Source organism: Lethenteron reissneri, chromosome 28 (assembly GCF_015708825.2).
Source record: "Lethenteron reissneri isolate LAM-NWPU_2019-01 chromosome 28, ASM1570882v1, whole genome shotgun sequence".
NCBI classification, from domain to species: domain Eukaryota; kingdom Metazoa; phylum Chordata; class Hyperoartia; order Petromyzontiformes; family Petromyzontidae; genus Lethenteron; species Lethenteron reissneri.
The window spans coordinates 11,884,981-11,903,096 of NC_083806.1; the positions used below are offsets into that span (position 1 = coordinate 11,884,981).

At 50.8% G+C, this 18,116-nt stretch overlaps 1 protein-coding gene across 1 annotated transcript; it reads left to right on the forward strand.

Moving 5' to 3' along the window:
• The first annotated feature begins 588 nt into the window (after positions 1-588).
• LOC133348730 (paxillin-like) lies at positions 589-17,644 on the forward strand. Its single transcript, XM_061561665.1, has 11 exons — positions 589-690; positions 1,996-2,283; positions 2,930-3,018; positions 4,946-5,079; positions 5,655-5,907; positions 6,478-6,901; positions 8,686-8,850; positions 9,680-9,853; positions 10,796-10,877; positions 11,885-12,033; positions 12,779-17,644. The coding sequence occupies exons 1-11, from the start codon at positions 589-591 to the stop codon at positions 13,043-13,045; spliced, it is 2,127 nt and encodes a 708-aa protein (XP_061417649.1). The 3' UTR covers positions 13,046-17,644.
• The last annotated feature ends 472 nt before the right edge of the window (positions 17,645-18,116 follow it).

The window sequence follows — 18,116 nt, forward strand, 5'->3', positions numbered from 1 at the left end:
CGGCCTCAAATGAGTACCTGGCGGTCGGGCGTGGCGCTGACCACCCATCCCCTTGTGTGCCGTGCTGGCCTTAATAGGTGCTCGTTAACAGCACTTGCCCCAACAGTCTGTGGGGATATGCGGTGGGGGGGGATATGTTTGTGTTTGTCCGCAAGATGCTTGCACGGCAAAGGTTGAGGTGGGACCGACTGCCTCGCGTCAATTGCGCGCCCCGCATCACGGTGTCGGCCACACAACACCGTCACTCGAGATGCTTCTCGAGGGATACTTCCGTGTACACCCGCGGAAGGCCAAAACTAACCTCCGCGTTAACTAAATCGGTGCACAGGGAATCCGCGAATGATAAACACGCGATGTTCAAGGGTTTCCTGTAAGTTGTGTGTGTGTATATTTGTACATGGCGGGAAAGTCAATGTGGTTACAAATATGTGTATTTGTTGGGAGGGAACGACTCGGAGGTATGAGGAACTATAGGCGGTGATCCGGAACCAAATCTCCCCCCCTCCCCCACTCCCTCCCCAACCTCTGCTGTTCCTCTAGAAGGTGTTCATATGTGTTCATAGCCAATTCATGAGTGCTTACACTCGCATGGCTGTTCGCGACAATCGACGCTCCTCGGTGCTCGGCGCTATTCTAGCGGTGGGCAACCTGCAGCCCGCGGGCCGCATGCGTCCCTTGCAGCCCCTCGTGGTGGCCTGGTCTCGGTGTGTCTCTGGGGTGATGCGTGGGCGTCACGTGACGATGAGCGCACGAGCGCGGTGTCAAGCATGCAGCCCACTGAGGTGGAGGAGGGCCACTCATGTGGTCCACTGACGACAGTCTGGGGTTGTCCATCGCTGCCCTAGTCCCTGCCCTTTTTTACTAAAATATATTAATTGTCCATTACATGGCAATATAAGCATGAAAAAAAAGTAGACAAAATTTAAACCAGATGCATTGGTGCACCGTAAACGGTGACGTTGCATTGAATTAAGAGTTTTAGCGGCGCCACGGTGGCGAGATGTTAACTACCTCGCATGGTATATGGCAGGTCGTGGGTTCGAACCCGACCTTGACGCCTGCTGTATATTTGGAGTTTGCGTGTCTCTCTCCCCATGGTCGCGTGGATTTTTTTTTACAGATTCTCCGTTTTTTTCCCTCCACATTTAGAGTAACATCACGTGTTTAGAGTATTTGGCTGCTATAAATTTGCACGTGACGATAAGCCACTTCGTTGAGCTATCATTTGTGATGGCCAGGTCGCTTCTAAAAAAGCTACATAGCTCAGTGGGCCTTACCTGATAAAATAAAAAATAGTTTAGTGGAAAGACGCTGGCTTTGAAACACTCGCCTGGGTCAGAAGAAAAACCGATGATCGTGCATTGCCGAGCGTGTTGCTTTCGTCGTGAGGGTCAGATGAAAACGGCTGGCTTGGGCTTACAAATAGACACGCTCCATGAGAGTTACATTCACCACGATAACTGGAACGTGACCGGGAGTGCGTCCACCGCAGAGTGTGGAGTGGTGAAATCGGCTCGTGTTCTAGGAGCTAGATGGATCATTACATCCCAGCACTGTCACTCTTTTGAGTTCTTACCCGATTAAACAAAATAAACTTGACTTGGAGAGATGGCTATGCCTTCGGGAGGCCTTCATCCAGCAGAGGATCGATGATGGCTGATGATGATGAATCAATAGGACTAGTACAAATATGAATGTGTATAAATTATTATTAGCTTTTAAAATGAGGTGCTAAATAAGTTCAACGTACACACAATATGCAGCATCTTGGCTATGGAGGTTACCAGCAGCTTCTCAATGGCGGCAGTGGCCGTGTGGCGACCTGGTGAGGACCCCCCGAGCATCGACACAAAATCATCTTCTACGAGGGAGACCTGAGGTCCTTTTCATTTTATTCGTAAATGCACCGCTATTAGCGGTGTCTGTCGACGGCCGTGCGAGGTGGATTCAAATCTGCCCTCAACGAATCGCGTCCCTTCGTGTGCCCGCTCGCAGACTGCCTTGCTCGCCGACCTGGAGTCGACCACGTCGCACCTGTCCAAGCGTCCGGCGTTCCTCCAGGAAGACCCGTACACCGTGCCCACGGCATATCCCGGGGACGGCGGCGGGCCGCACGCCGCCTTCGGCAACAGCCACGCGCAGCGCGCGCGGCCAGGGGACGACGTGCCCCCTCCCATCCCACCCCCGCCGTCCCTGCAGGCGCTCAACGGCGGCGGCGACTCGGACGACTTCCACCCTCGCCCGCCGCCACCCCCCGCCTACGTCCCCAGTTACAACAACCAGGTGCTTCATCCCGGGGCGCCAGACGTTTGGCTGTATCGCCGCTAGTGTCGGGCGTTTTGTGGTTGTGCTCTCCAGCTTTCTCCGATGAATCTGAATATGTATTTATACTGGAGGAATCCGATGAGCTATAAGGCTTTTTTTTGTACAAATGTCCGGTAGGGGCACGGGGTAAGAACGTTACAACAACAAACAGTTGCAACAACACGATAGGAGTGCAAAGTACAAGAAAGGTAAACAAATCACACAAACAAATACAACACGAAACCATCCCCCATCCTACAGGGTTTCCCTCCACGTTTAGAAACATTCGTTTGAAGTATTTGGCTGCTATAAATTTCCACGTGATTAAGCTGCTTCAGTTGAGCTATCATTGGTGATAGCCAGTGGGGCCTTACCTGGTAAAAACATTTTTTTAAATAGATGTCGATATTTATAATTTAGGTTGCTATTCACTACGCCATATACAAGAAGAAGAAGAATAAAAAAAAGAAACCACAAGCATTTCGTGACAACATTGAGCATCGCTTGTGTGATGTGGCACAGCGCTAGTCCAGCAGAGTTTGCGAGGCCACGGCTTAGCTCGAGTTTTGTTTTTATTGCACCACTTTGAGAAGCCGCGTCTTGTATGCCCTTCTGCGCCTTCAAGGTGGCGGACAGCAAGGGGCAGGCGAGGCCTGGCGCTCCCGGTGCCCCACGTATGGTGGCTGCGTCCGGAGACCACGAACACATCTACAGGTGGGTAGCGCGTCCCGCAAGTTTGCTCACTCGTCTCATCCACTCGCGTACATTCACGTACGCTGTGTCATGCATTTAAGCACAACTGCAACATTTCTAAAGCACCTCATGTACATACTCTTTGGTTCTTTCGGTAAAGTCACGTAGGTAGAAATAAAACGAAATAAATCACGAAGTTTCGATAGCAACACAAACCATCGTCTTCAGGTGAAAATGGCGACAGGCGCGATGTCTGCTGCGAGCAGCACGATGTCTGCTTACCGAAAGAACCAAAGAGTTTGGATTCCTGCAGTCACGAAAGCTTCAAATCAAGATTGACACCTCGTGTAATTAGATGCAAACGTCTACCCTGCAGCAAGATGTTAACTACCTCGCCTGGTATGCAGGAGGTCGTGGGTTCGATCCCGACCCTGACGCCTGCTGCTGCTGCTGTATATTTGGATTTTGCGTCTCTCTCTCTCCTCCCCTTGGGAGCGTGGATTTTTCTCTGGGTCCTCGGGTCTTTACCTCCACATTTAGAATTAACATCATTTGTTTAGAGTTTTTGGCTGCTACAACATTTCCACATGATGGTAAGCCACTTCGTTGAGCTATTATTTATGGCCTGGTTGCTTCTGAAAAAGTTAATACCTCGGTGGGCTTTGCCTGGTAGGATGGGGATGGTTTAGTTTTATTTGTTTGTGTTTGGGTCATTTGTTTACTTTTCCTGTGCTTTGCACTGCTATTGTGTTTTTGTATTGTTTGTTGTTGTAACGTTCTTACCCCATGTCCCTACTGGACATCTGTGAAAAAGAGCTTTAGAGCTCATCGGATTCCTCTAGGATAAATAAATATGCTGATTCTGATCAACTCCTTTTAAAGCCACGTTAGTATTGATTCAGTGGCTTGAGTTTTGTGTTTTGTCCTTGCGTGCCACTGCCAACGCAGCAGCAGCATCACCAAAGAATGTCTTGACACACTGTGTAATTGTCATTTACGACAAGCTTGGGACGAAATTATTGCAACTCTCTTTGCGAAGTAACGCTTGACTGGAAATCTTGGTGGACATTACTGGACGTCTGTGAAAGAAAGAACTTCACAGCTCATTGGAATTCCTCCTGCAGCCTAAATAAAGATCGTGATTCTGATAGTGCTTGTGCGATCGGAGCATCCGTGCGTGCAATGCATAGTCCACGTCCCTACCGTCTTTCTGCATTGCCGTGTGCAAAGCCCTTCGCACGGTTCAATCTGCTACCAAAACTCCCTTCGTGGACTGTTTTTGCCAGGTTCTTGATCATACATGCACACTCTTGAAAATTCGTTTCTTAGCTCAATGGAACTTACCCAAAATAAACTGACCGACTAAACACACATCGTGCGTGGGTTCCAGCAAAAACAATTGCCCGCAAATTAACCAATTGGGATTATGCATTGGGAGTATCTCCCCCGATTCGCAGACCACACGGCTTGGGCACTCGTCGGCTGGGGTTCCGTGGCTGTCTCCCCGTTATGTCTGTGACTTCTCGCACCTCCGCGGATGCCAATTGTACAGCGTTGCCAGATGGAACTTGGCAGGAATGACGCGATGTTAAAGAGCGGTGTAGCCAGCATTATGTAAAACACTGCTGGACGCAACCCCCACTCTTTCACTTGGCACGTCACAAGTCGTTGTTCCACTCGTTGGCCAGCGTGTCACTAGTTAACGCCGTATTTCACTTTTGCCTTTCACTACGTGGTCCTGTATTTGACTAGTTAAAGCTGTAATTCACTAATTGTTTTTTAGTTTCACTAGTTGCCGCTGTTTCTCTAGCTGGCCCTGTATTTCACTAGTTGTGTGTAACTAGTCTGGCCCTGTGTGTTTTCTCCAGCTGCCTCCCCCCCCCGTGAGCCCCGTGACGAGTGTATGCGCTGTGTGGTTTTTTTCGTGACTGGCCGTATTTTTTCCCAGTTTGCCGAACAAGCCCAAGTCGGCCGAGCCGTCGCCCTCCTACACGTCGTCCTTCGGCCTGGGCAGCAACCTGTCGGAGCTCGACCGCATCCTGCAGGAGCTCAACTGCGACCAGTACTCCTTGCCCGGCAACGGTAAACCACCGCGAATGCCGCGCTCCGGAACCGCGCACGAAGTTGTCGTTGCGCACATCTAAATATGTAAATTACGCCGGGAATATAAGAGCTTCAAGATGTACCTGTGGCAGTGTAAACCGCACGTTAACATTCAAGTTTGTGTTATCGAAAATAATGATAATAACGTATAAAATAATTCAGTTTCGCCTCGGCGGAGCATGCCAATATTGGAGACAGACGGTCGTTGTTGCCAAGTTGCAAAAATATTCCCCCTCGAGTGTCCCATTAGTGAGTGGGCCGAGATGCTCGCAGCGATGAATAATATATATCGATTTTGAGCCGTTTCCAAATGGTAGGACTTGGCTAGCCATGGTCCATATGAAAGCAAGCCTACGGCCCTATCCGGCCTGCAGGCCACAGCAGCAGGCGTCGGGGTCGGGATCGAGCCCACGACCTCCTGTACACCAGGCGAGGGCCAGCCGTGCTAATCGGAGGTGCGGTGGGGAAGGACAACAAACTAAACACAAAAAGCAGTTGTAAAGAGCTTTCAATCTAAAATGTGTGCACGTGTGTGTGTGTGTGCGCGCCCACAGATGTTGTTGCCCCCACCGGCCAAGTGGCGGGTGGCCACGACGCCGACTTCCCCAGGAAGGAGGGAGGGGCGGCAGCGGTGCTGCCGGGCGGCCCGGGGGGGGCACCGCTGGCCGGTGGAGCGGCCGGGGACAAGGGCCTCGGCCCGGCAGGGGCCTCTGGGGGGGGCCGCGGGGCGCAGCCCCAAGCGCGGCCCAGCGTGGAGAGCCTCCTCGGCGAGTTGAAGGGCTCCGGGCTGCCCGCCGATGCCGCCAGGTGTGGCGACGCGCTACACCGCGGTGTTATTGGTGAATGTGTTGACTTTTGTGTGATTTTACCACCCCCCTGGATCTGGCTATTTCTCGCTTTCTGTACGTGGGGGGCGCTTTGGGATTATTGGACGAAATGCACCTCGTAAGTGTAATTGATTATTATTACAATAATGGAAAAAGAAGAAGAGGATTCACCCTTTTCTGTCAATAACACAGGAGGTGTTAAGATGTGCAATACCAAATAGACACACCTATTGCAATGCATCAAGTCTGCAGTAGGTGCCTATTTGGTGTTTGCACATTTTTATACTGGCAAAAAAAGGTTCCATTAGATATGATTAAAATGTATAATACAGCCCCTTTATCAATCCATTGTTGACTGAAGATCTCCACACTGCTCGTCTGCCGTCGTGGGTGTTTTATGACCTTATTTCTTCACCACACTGGTCGATGAGAGTTGGCGAGTGAAAGCGTAGCAGTACAGCACAACACAGGATATTGATCTACCGCCCCCTGCTGTCTTCCACTTGGTTGAATTAACAATCGCGCTTAATGCTGTTGGGTTGTTCGTCAGGACGACCGTCGCCACGCATCCGGTGTCGCAGCCGTCGGTGAAGCTTTCCGCCGCGGCCGGCCACGGCACAGCCTCCCACGCCGCTCCGAGCCTGCAGCAGCAGCAGCATCAACAACAGCAACAGCAGCATCAACAGCTGGCACAACAACAACAGCAGCAGCAGCCGGCTATGAACATGGCCGCGGGTCAAGGCGGCGCGATCCAAAACAGGCTCCCACCGGGCGGCGGCGGTGGCGCTCCGCTGCTGCAGCAGCAGCAGCAGCCCGGCGGCCAGTGGGAGGGCCCCGCAGCCGGTGCGGGCCAACCGCAGATGCTGGGGGCGCCGCTGCCTCAGCCGCAGCAGGCTCGCATCTCGGCGTCGTCGGCGACGCGCGAGCTGGACGAGCTCATGGCGTGTCTCTCGGACTTCAAGCTGCAGAGCAACGTGAGTGGGGGCGCCCCCCCCAGTCCCTCCCTCCCCTCCACCCCCTCGCCCCACCCCCCCACCAGCGTGAGTCGTGCGCCGCGGGCAACCGTTTCAGTCTGAAAATCTGCAACGTCGGAACGGGCATCAGAGAGGCGGGGCCCATCTCTCCGTTGCCAGCGGTGGTAACGCCACGCTTTGATATCGGTGTCGCCGCCGCACGGCCCGGACATCCCTTGTCCATAAAGTCGCGTATCCCCATTGGGGTTCGTCAGGGTGTAAGAGAAGGGGGCCTTTTTCCGGGACGAGGCAGCAGTGGAAGTTACCTCACTTCACTGGTGGCCACCCGTCTCTCGCTGTCTCTCCTACGGGCTGCCGGGCCGCATCGGGTCCGTGACTTCATTTCACACGGCGCGCAACGTGATGCCTTCCACTTGAAAGCAGCCCGTAAACAATGTTTACACGTCGCTGCAAGACATCTTAGCCGCACTAATTGTCTACTTGGAGGGGGGAACATTTTCAACCGGGCTACTCTGCGATTTCTTATTTCAATGGGCTTAGTTATGTCTGAGTTCAGATAGTATACACTCGATGGTCCAAGACACTTTTCTAAATGTATGTTGAACTTCTTTCGCGCCGTACATAGTCAACACGCGCTCATCGGAGGTGTGTTTGTTCAGGTCGTTGGTTGCACTTTTAATTGGACATTATTTGATTCCGTGCGATCTTTGTGAGTAACTGAGCTTCTGCCCTAACAAGCGTCTTCATATCACTTTTGTCTCCCGATTCCTGATCACTGCTACCATCTGTGGAGATTGAATCTGAACGGTTCCTGGGCCTCCTATTGCTTGACTCAGCCTTAACCGAGTAAGAATTATAATAATAACCTCCAATTTATTCTGCGCCTTTTCACATTGAAGTATCTAAAAAGTGCTGGACATGAAAATAAAACTACACTCACGAATATCGATCACATCTAAGCGACATGGAAAGCTGACGATTACAATATCAATGACTACTCTCGAAATTCCAATAAAATGAAGAACTGTGATGAAAGCGACGATTAATAATAATTGCAGAGTAATCCAGTCAGACAACAGAATTGTTTTTAAAATCTGAAGTTACAGGGTTAGGGTTATTTTGAGTAACTGGCTGCAGTTTGTAAATATCAGCAGTGGGGGGAATACCAAGCAAGCTGCACGTGGTTCTGGCCAATCACCACCCACCTGCATGTTTCTCTATGCCAGCCTTAGCAAGCGCTCACTCATGGCACTTACTGTTAAGGTGCACATCCTCCTCTAAGGCTCAACGTTGAATCATTCTATGGTGTACTTCTTTCGCACCGTACGTAGCCAACCGAGCTAATCGGAGGCGCGTGGTTGTGTGCGCGTGTGCTACTGCTTGCGTGCGTGCTACTGCTTGCGTGCATGTGTGTGTGTTTTGCATGCGCCAATGTGGAGAGCGGTAGCGTACTGCGCTACGAACCCGGTGACCCGAATTCGATTCCCGCTCGTGGCCAACACCAGTGATGATTATCTCAATCGGTCCTGGGCCTCCCCGAGGTCGACAATTGAGTACCTGGTGTGGTGTGGAAACATCCCCACTGGGGAGACAAAGGGGGTTGAGCGTGGTGCTGGCCTCCCACCCTCTCGTGTGCCGTTCTGGCCTTCATGGGTGCTCGCGAATAGCGCTTGCTCCGACAGTCTGTTAAGGCTACACGGGGGATCTTTTTCTTAGTGTGTGTGCGTGCACGTGCCGATGCGTGTGCGTGAACGCGTGCCACGTGCGTGCCGCCATTTTGACAGATCCCTGGGCAGGCCGGCGGTGTGATCCAGAACAAAGGTGGGGCCCAAACAGGCGACCAGCTGGACAGCATGCTGGGCAGCTTGCAGTTTGACCTCAACCGCCAGGGGGTGGCCACCCTGGCCAAGGGCCAGTGCGCCGCCTGCAACAAGCCGATTGCCGGACAGGTAAGAAATATTTATCCATAATAGAGGTTTTTTTTAAAAGAGATATTTAGATCGAGGCTCAAGGTTATTTTGTTTTATTTGGGTGAGAGTTCAAGAGAACAGAATGATACTGGGGAGGGTCGCCTGGGTCGCGACGAAAGCAAAAAAAAACAAAGAGAAAGTGGAGCTCAAACGACCGTGTCGTGTGAGAATAAAATATACGTTTGCATTATCCGCGATTGTTTTATCTGGGCCAACCCTACGCCAGGCCCCATTACCCCCCGATAATTTACGAGTTGACCGCGTATCGTATCTCTGTTCCAAAAAACACCGGTGTACTTATGCAATTTGAACTTATATACGTTTATCTGTTTTGCGTATTTATTTTTAGCGATTTGCCTACTTGTCCTGTACTTGGCACTCCTATCGATGTTTTTGTATTGTTTGCTGTTGTAACTTTCTGAACCGCGCACAGCTGGACATCTGTGAAGAAAGAGATCATCGGATTCCTCCTGCAGTATAAATATTGATTGTGATTCTGGATTTGTCGAGATCCGGCCCCCTATGTAGGTTGAATGTGGTCATGGGAAGCCATTTTACATCAAATAAAATTGCCTTGGTGCACGCTCAAGTGACTTTATTTAAAAGTAATAATTAAAACGCGCCCAGGTTTATTCTGCGTTTGCTGTTAACGGGCAATTACAGGACAAACGAAGGTACGCTTACCTCGTAGTTAACAAGATAAAGGTTTCCGATTCTGATGGTGGGGCACGCTTTGCCCTCAAGCTCTTATTAAACGCGAGCGGCCGCGTCGCCCGATGCCAACGCCGCCGCTGCCGCCCCTCTGCAGGTGGTGACGGCCATGGGCCGCACGTGGCACCCGGAGCACTTTGTGTGCACCGAGTGCCAGGAGGAGATCGGCGCTCGCAACTTCTTTGAGCGCGACGGCCTCCCCTACTGCGAGAAGGACTACCACTTCCTCTTCTCTCCGCGCTGCGCGTACTGCAGCGGCCCCATCTTGGATGTAAGTGAAGGGCGCGCCGCCTTGCCCCTAAGCCAGAGGTCGCAAACAGGTTTTCATTCCTTACCCGTACCCGGCCGCACCAGGTTGTACCCGTACCCAGCCGGGTACGGGTTACCCATAACCTACCCGATACCCGGCCGGGTACGGGTAGCCGGTATCAGGTAGGGTACGGGTATCGGGTACCCGATTGCGACCCCTCGGATGAAGCCATGTTGCAGGCGCGGGTGGGTTGATTCTAGGAACTTGATATGTGAGAAGAGACAAGACGTTGGGAAATGAGTGACAAACGGTTACTCACCAGTGACTCACGGCCTTCTCACTCATTGGTTGCGGTGAGTCACGTGCGGCTACCCGTACCCGACCGCACCAGGGTCGCAAACGGGTACCCGTACTCGGCCAGGTACGGGTAGCCGGGTATCGGGTAGGGTACGGGTATCGGGTACCCGATTGCGACCTCTGCCCTAAGCTCGTGGCTTAAACGTTCAGTGCCCGCACGGGGGCAAGAAGGATCCTACGTCGCTGTTTCCACGACGAAGGGGGTTGCGGTTCGCGCTGTCCTCACAGCGGCGAGGCTGTCGTCGCAAGGGAAGGGGGCGCCGCGGTTTGTAGATGATCGTCGTTTGCCAGTCGGGTGCGATGTCACCGTGCGGTTTTACCCAACTCAGTAATTCTGCCGATTCTTATTCTGCGGCCCCTCAACAAACGTGGCCTACCCTTCCGAACGACGCCACGCGGCGTTCGCTGTCCGCTGCGAAGCGACGTCCGTGCTTGGTGTGCGCCGCAGTGTTGACCGGGGTTGTGGTCGCCAGGTCTCTAAAGCTGCTGAACCTCAAACAAAAGGCAAGCGGCGAGCGCGGTATATATACCACCGCTCCGCCACGTCGCCACCACTCGACCATGTCAACCCCACTTATTGCGCGCGCCGGCCTCTGTGTGACGCAGAAAGTGGTGACGGCTCTGGACAAGACCTGGCACCCGGAACACTTCTTCTGCGTTCAGTGCGGACACTTCTTCGGAGATGAAGGTGAGGGCAGCGTTCCGTTCGTAATGACAGAATGTCTAAATTATACGCAGGTGATTAAAAAACAATTTTATTTAAATAGGAAAGGTGCAGCCCTGCAATCGCTTGCTTAGCCGCTGCTGCAGAAGGGGCTCCATGAGACCGAGCTCTTGCTCCACAAGAGCTCCACAAGAGCTCCACAAGAGCTCGGAGCGCGATGGTGGCTAGGCGATGTTAACTACAGGAGGTCGTGGGTTCGATCCCAACCCCTGACTGCTGCTGTGTATTTGGAGTTTGCGTGTCTCTTTCTCTCCCCGTAGTTGCGTGGATTTTTCTCCGGGGTCCTCCGGTTTTTCCCACCACATTTAGAATCAACGTCACCGCACGTTTAGATAATTTGGCTACTATAAATTTCCACACGATAAACCACTTCATTGATCCATCATTTGTTGCCAGGTCGCTTCTGAACAAGAGCTATATAGCTCAGTGGGCCTTACCTGGTAAAATAAAAAAATAGTTTTTAGTTCCCGTTCATTCTTATGAACGAATGTCAAAAATGTTTTCTCAGTTCATTCATTATATATACATTTGAAAGATTTTTTGTTTTGGTTACACCTTGTTCTTGTGTCACTATTCTGTCTGAGTTTCTGATGAGAACGTTGTGTTACGTGGCCTGTGTGTGTGTGTGCGCGTGTCTATCTGGTGGGGAGCGGTAGTGTAGCGGTTATCGCGCTGCGCTACCAACCTGGCGAGCAAAGTTCGATTCCCGCTCACGGCAAACACCACCAGTGACGATTATAATTATCTGAACTCGGTCCTGGGCTTCCCCTAGGTCGACTCACCCTCAAATGAGTACCTGGCGCGGTGTGTAAACATCGCCACTAGGGAGACGGTCGGGCGTGCTGCTGGCCACCCACCCCCTCGTGTGCCGTGCCAGCCTTCATAGGCACTACTCGATAACAGCACTTGCCCCAACAGTCTGTTAAGGCTATACTGCGGGGTTGTTGTTTTCTCTTTGTTTGTGGTGACAGGTTTTCACGAGAAGGATGGCAAACCCTACTGCCGCCAAGATTACTTTGAGATGTTTGCCCCCAAGTGCGGAGGCTGCAGTCGGGCGATCGTGGAGAACTACATCTCCGCACTGAGCGCACTGTGGCACCCAGAGTGCTTTGTGTGCCGGGTAAGCGCCGCCCTTTCTTCAAGATTAAACGCAAATAGCTCACGCAGGGAAACAAGGAGCCGGGGAAGAGACGGAAAACCGGGCGATAGATGCAGTGGCAAATGATAGAACGAAGCGGTAATCCTCGCCACATCACGTGCTGTTTAATAATCGATTGTGTTTGTCTCTTTTGTACCATCTCGTTTGAAATATCTGGCTCGTATCATTTTGCTCTGTTTGCCTAATTTGCACGAATCAGGTAATTAATGAGCGGGGACAATTCAATGTAAGTCCTCGCTTTAAGACGTAGCGTTCATTCGACGCGCTTTTGCTCAAACGTTACAAAGCGGAATGCGCACACCGTTGTAACGCAGTAGTACGCGGCCCGCCATGACGCGGAACGTGCCCCGTCATCACGTGGTTTCTGAGTGGTTGACGGCGGCCTACTTGAGCTGCGCTACTGAGCTCAGTGATACAGTACGCGGAATGATACAGTACGCGGAATGATACAGTACGCGACAGGGTACCCTTGTCTCAGTTGTTAGTGCCGCCATCTCAACGAGCGCGTGTGTTCGTGTCGTCTCTCGCCAGAACGCGACAGGTTCCACCGCTACATTCATTCTCATGGGCGGGTGGAGGGAGATTGTTTTCGCTTGACGCGTTTCTACGCTTAACACGGCGCTTTCTCAGCAACGCCATCCACCGCGATGAATTAAACTGTGCTTACGCGCGCGTCTTGTGGCGCGTGTGCGTGCGCGCCCACCAGGAATGCTTCACCCCGTTCATCAACGGCAGCTTCTTCGAGCACGAGGGGCAGCCCTACTGCGAGGCGCACTACCACGAGCGCCGCGGCTCGCTCTGCTCCGGCTGCCAGAAGCCCATCACGGGCCGCTGCATCACCGCCATGGCCAAGAAGTTTCACCCCGAGCACTTTGTGTGCGCCTTCTGCCTGAAGCAGCTCAACAAGGGCACGTTCAAGGAGCAAAACGACAAGCCCTACTGCCACCCCTGCTTCATCAAGCTCTTCGGGTGATGCGCGCGAGTGCGCGCCACCGAACCAACGGCGTCTCCCGAGGCCCACAGTGTTCTGGACTTTGCCAACCGAGAGGGGTGATGAGCGGAGATTCGGATTAAATGGGGGGTGTTGCTGTTGATGTTTGGCGTAAGTGACTTTAGAATGTGGGAAAGGCTAATTTGACGAGGTGTACGTACACCCCAGGGGGCATTTAGAACTTTCTTTTTTAATTCCCCACTTTAAATATCTTCTGCAGGCTTGAGCAAGTAATTGCAGAGCTGCGCATTTTCTACTTAAAAGTATAACTCCCGAAAATATTCGACCGCAGTTCATGCGTCCAGTCTTCTTTAATCCTGAGACTAAATGTAATATTTGTAATTCGTGCCTCGGTTCTCAGATGAGCTCTTCCATTGGCTGCGCAGAGCTGTGGGTGTAAATTCCACATTCCATTAGCAGGGGCCAGCATCTCCATCATCGAGAAACCACATTTGGCTTCTCGTAGAAGTGGTATTTTATATCGGTTTTGCATAGTCGTTTAGGGAAACTGAAGTCATAAACGAGAGAGGCTAAATTGGAGTTAATGTTAACATTCTTGCCCTGAAAAGATTACTCAAGCCAACAAACCCTGTTGACTGAACCTCTTATTACATGACTCAGAATGGGCAGAGGGATTATGGCCATATACCGTGTCCAGGGATGACTTGTATACCCCTCCTTGACACGCTCGGAGATACCGAGTCACAACGCGTTTTCACGGGCGCCTGTCCACATAACGGCAGATCCCGTTGTAGTACTGCGACATTTAAAACATCACGTTGGTTGTAGTACTGCGACATTTAAAACATCACATTGGAAGAAAGGGGCCAGGCTCGTGAGATGGGCCACATTTCTAAGTGTGGTTCTTTTGGCCACGGGTCAATAATGTTCGTTGCTGTCAAAACTCGTGATGGATTTTACTGGGGTGGACATTGATAAACTTTGGAGTTCATGGAAGAGGTTGTGATATGGGTGGGACACATGGGCAGGATGTAGGGGAGGGTGGGTGACTGAGACGGGCATTGCAGCGGCAGCCAGAGGTTGGTGTTCAAGGGGAAGACCTAAAGCCAAATCAGTGGTGGTGGTGATGAGACACGGAGTAGAACCTGGAGGTGAGGTATTGACTCCAACATTTGCAATATCTTAACAGACAGGATAAAGTGGTGGTAAGGTGGTGGGGCTTGAATGGCATTGGCTGTGGTGGCATCTTGACCTCTGCCTTTGAGATAATGACATTTCTAACACAACTCTGTCATCGAGTAATTTGCTTAGTGACCCTGCGTTTGATTTAGAGTGGTTGACATGTCCATCAAATGTCTAGCGCCAGATGAACTGCAAATTGCATTTCAAGGGTTTGACTCGCATTTGGGATATTCTGGGTTTAGCATTCAATTTTTAATTAAAACGTAAACGCCCTCTCTGTGAGTTGCCATCGCATGCACCCGCATTCGGCTTCAAATGGGACTCAGAGCAATAGCAACCCCATTCTGATTCCACTTACATTGAGGTCACAAGCGTCATTGCTAGCTTCCTGCTGTGGGTAGCATCATCCCATTGTGTCTCTTTCGACAGACTGGGTGCAGGTAACATGTGCCAAAACGTGTCGCGCGGGGCTTGTTGGTCATTGCCGTGCGGTGATTACTCTGCCTGGTGCTATCGGTGAAGTGTAAGAGACTCCACAAAGCATGAGGAATGGGACTGTTCATCCCAAGATTAAAATTATTCGCGCAATTCTTGTAGCGTAAGGCGCTACGCTTCGCAGACGAGGGTAGCCTTCAGTAATTCTTCAAATTCGGCAAATATGGACCGTGACGCCCGGCACACGCGGCTTCCTACTCGTCTTCAAACAGCGTACACGGATCTCGGAATCAGAATCCTTCTTTATCCTGGAGAAAGCCGACGAGCTATGGAGCTCTTCTTCACAGATGTCCAGCAGGCGCACGCGGTCCGAAATCTCCAACGTCCGCTGTGATCTTCGATGGCCGCTTTGAAGCGGACCACGCGTGGTATTATATATATTTTTTTACCGTCAAATGCGCCCGCGGTATTAACCGGGTGTGGCGACCGCAGGGCTCGAACCGCGAACCCTACGCGGCGGCAAAGCGCGGCCGCTCTCCTTCTGCAGCGTCGCCGCCCCCCCCCCCTAACGAGCGCCACTGCCCCCCCCTCCCCCCTGCGTCGTGGGGACGCTCCGCGCCTGCCGTCGCCCGCCGCCGAGTGCCGACTGCAGCGAGAGGGCACGAGTGCGACGCCAATGGCGATCGCAGGCCACAATTTCACAAGATGCATTGTCCACCAGCAAAGCAGGGCCTGCGTATGGCTTCGGAGGCTTAATGTCATTGGATTTTACTCGTATATCGCATCCTACAAATGGCAACATTATCAGTGTTTCTTACATATAAAAAAAAAAGAAAAAATGACGTACAGTACTCGGGGAAAAAAAACAAGGTAATAAATCATGCAATCGCCAACGGTCCTTGAGGCATTCACAGTTATTCTTTGACAACCACAGCAATATCCGATCCCTTTAATTCTTCGATTATTGACGGCACGGACGACTCGCTCCACTTGCTCTTTCTTCTGTCCAGTGAGCTTTGGCGTCATCTCGTCGCCGATGTTCAAGTGTTCCGGCGTCGCGAATACTGCGGCACGCAGGGGTGGTTTCTGCACCCTGTCACACAGAACCAGTTTGTACCGATTTAACCACAGGCATATAATCATGTGAAGACGGGTTTAAGGATTTAAAAGAACAGGGTTTATGGAAAAGTGCACACCAGTGAAGTTCCTTCCGTTGGGAATGTAAAAAGAGTTATGGACTGATAAGAAAAGGCGTTTCTTGAGGACTATTAACCTTTTGTTTTCATTTCAAGCGATATGCATGTGACGCTTAAAGAGCGTGCACACGTCACACGCGACGGCGCATCACGCTGGCAACATCGGGCACTGTGTGCGGATGGCAAAGCGCGCGGGGCCCTGAAAATATTTTATGCATTGCGATGTAATGGGAAGAGAAGGGCCCCTTTATTTTTGTAATTCGGTGGCGTCCGTGTCAGAAATGCCGGCGTCTCCTCGCTCAACAACGTGCACGGGAAATTCCGTTCCCCCTTTTTGGTCACACTCCCTGAGGCCGTCGGTGAGAAATTCCACGTTTCTGTGGGCCTCAAATTGTTATTCGTTCTATTGATGCCCGAGAGATAGCGGTATTGGGGCGAGTTGAACTCCTAACCTGTCCTATTGGGGGGAGGTGGGGGGAGGGGGAGTCGGGTGGTCTTGTGGCGTAGGAGGGATTGGGGTGCTAACGTGGCATGCTCACGATGCGAAGATCGAGGATTTGCCACAGAAGTGGGTCGTCGGTTGGCAGTGCCTTGGGGTAAATGTTGAGGTTTGTCCAGAAATCTAACGAGCTTTTTGCCGATCTCAGGTCGGCAAAAGTTGGGCCGGCAGACGGAGCAGATGTGGTCGAAAACCACCCCCCTCTAACCGCCACGATGTTGAGTGGCATTCGTACTGAACGTGTCAGAGTCTGTGCCTTTTTCTTTATACTCGGTGGTGATTTCCAAGTGAGGGTTTTTTGTTTTATTTACATTTATAGAATGCCACTTTGGCGCATCGCATCCTGGTTTAGCTGTTTGGAAAGGCCGGGAACATTCGAGTCCCGTTATCGGTGCAGTCTTCCCTCATTGTTTGCGGAGGGATACGTTCCGGAGATGCTCGTAATTAGCATTTTCTTTGGCGCATGATGATAGTGGCTCTTCAGATATCGTACGTCTGCAGGTGCTTCGAGAAGTTCTCTATCTCTCTCATCGCTGTATCTCTCATCATCACTTTATCTCTCAACACTTTATATCTCTCTTTGTTTTTTTCGGTAAAGTCACGTAGAAAGAAGAAAGTAATGAAATAATGGCATACGACATTTCGATTGCAACACAAGCAATCATCATCAGGTACAAATGAAAGAGAAAAAAAACATAGTAAACTTAGAAATATAATGCAATACAACAGAGAGTCGGCTAACATAATAGTCAACACCCTACCTGATTGATTACGTTGTTCCAAAGATTGCTAAATTTGAGAGGGACAAAACACAGACACGGAGACGCATAGACAGACACATCATCACTTCATATCTCATCACTTTATCTCTCTCTCTCGATGCAGCAGTCGTGTAGAGTTCCAGACGCGATTCGCGGATAGCAAGTTCGTGAACAACGAGGGAATGCTGCAGTTTAAATTCCCCACATCCAGGGTGAACTTTGTCCTGTGTGGGCCCCGCTGGGTTGAGAGACTGCTGTTCCCCTCCTTCATAACCACCGTGTTACCGTGATGACTAACCAGAGGTTTACTGTTTGCCAATCTATGCAAAAATAATCCGATATGTAACGTTAATTAACTCGATAAGATTGGTTCATTCCTTTAAAACTATGGTGTGCTGTTTGCGCTGAAGATGTTTGGTCATTCATGTGTTAATGTACACACAATATTATTTGTCCCTAATAGAGGTTCTTTCGGGTTAGATCGTGTAAGTATAAATGTGTCGTTAGACCCGCCACTACCCTACACATTTATATTTACGCGATCCAACCCAGAAAAACACTTGTGGTTCATTTTGATCGCGAAAGCCTCCTACGTGTTAAAATGAGTTGCCCCGTTTGTAATGCGTTTGTCAATTGCTGCTGTCGCATTTAGTAGTCATTTCATTGGTGTAGATTAGATTGGTGAATTCATAAATAAGTTTGTTGTACGATACACAAATTAATGCTTTTTTTTATTTACATTTCAATATCATCATTTGGTGCACTAACAAACAGCTTCTTTTGTCGGTGTAGAGTTTTGCATTTGAAATAAACAAAAATCTGGGGATATATAAATATAAAGTCTGGTATGCAAATGAGCAAAGTTCTGATGACTTGCATGGCTTTTGTGAAATTTGATTGTCAAAGTTGTTGGGTGGCCCCCAAACGATGAGCTAATCCAATCAAAGCGTTAAGGCAGCCACCACTAAGAGTATGGGTTTGAATTCAGGTTCATTTCTACATCATTGCCGCCGTTCGCC

Excerpts from the sequence above, each read along its gene's own strand:
- LOC133348730 (XM_061561665.1), top strand. The coding sequence starts at position 589 with ATGGCTGTTCGCGACAATCGACGCTCCTCGGTGCTCGGCGCTATTCTA. Across the intron at positions 2,284-2,929 it reads TCCCCAGTTACAACAACCAG|GTGGCGGACAGCAAGGGGCA; the intron begins GTGCTTCATCCC and ends TGCGCCTTCAAG. Across the intron at positions 10,878-11,884 it reads ACACTTCTTCGGAGATGAAG|GTTTTCACGAGAAGGATGGC; the intron begins GTGAGGGCAGCG and ends TTGTGGTGACAG.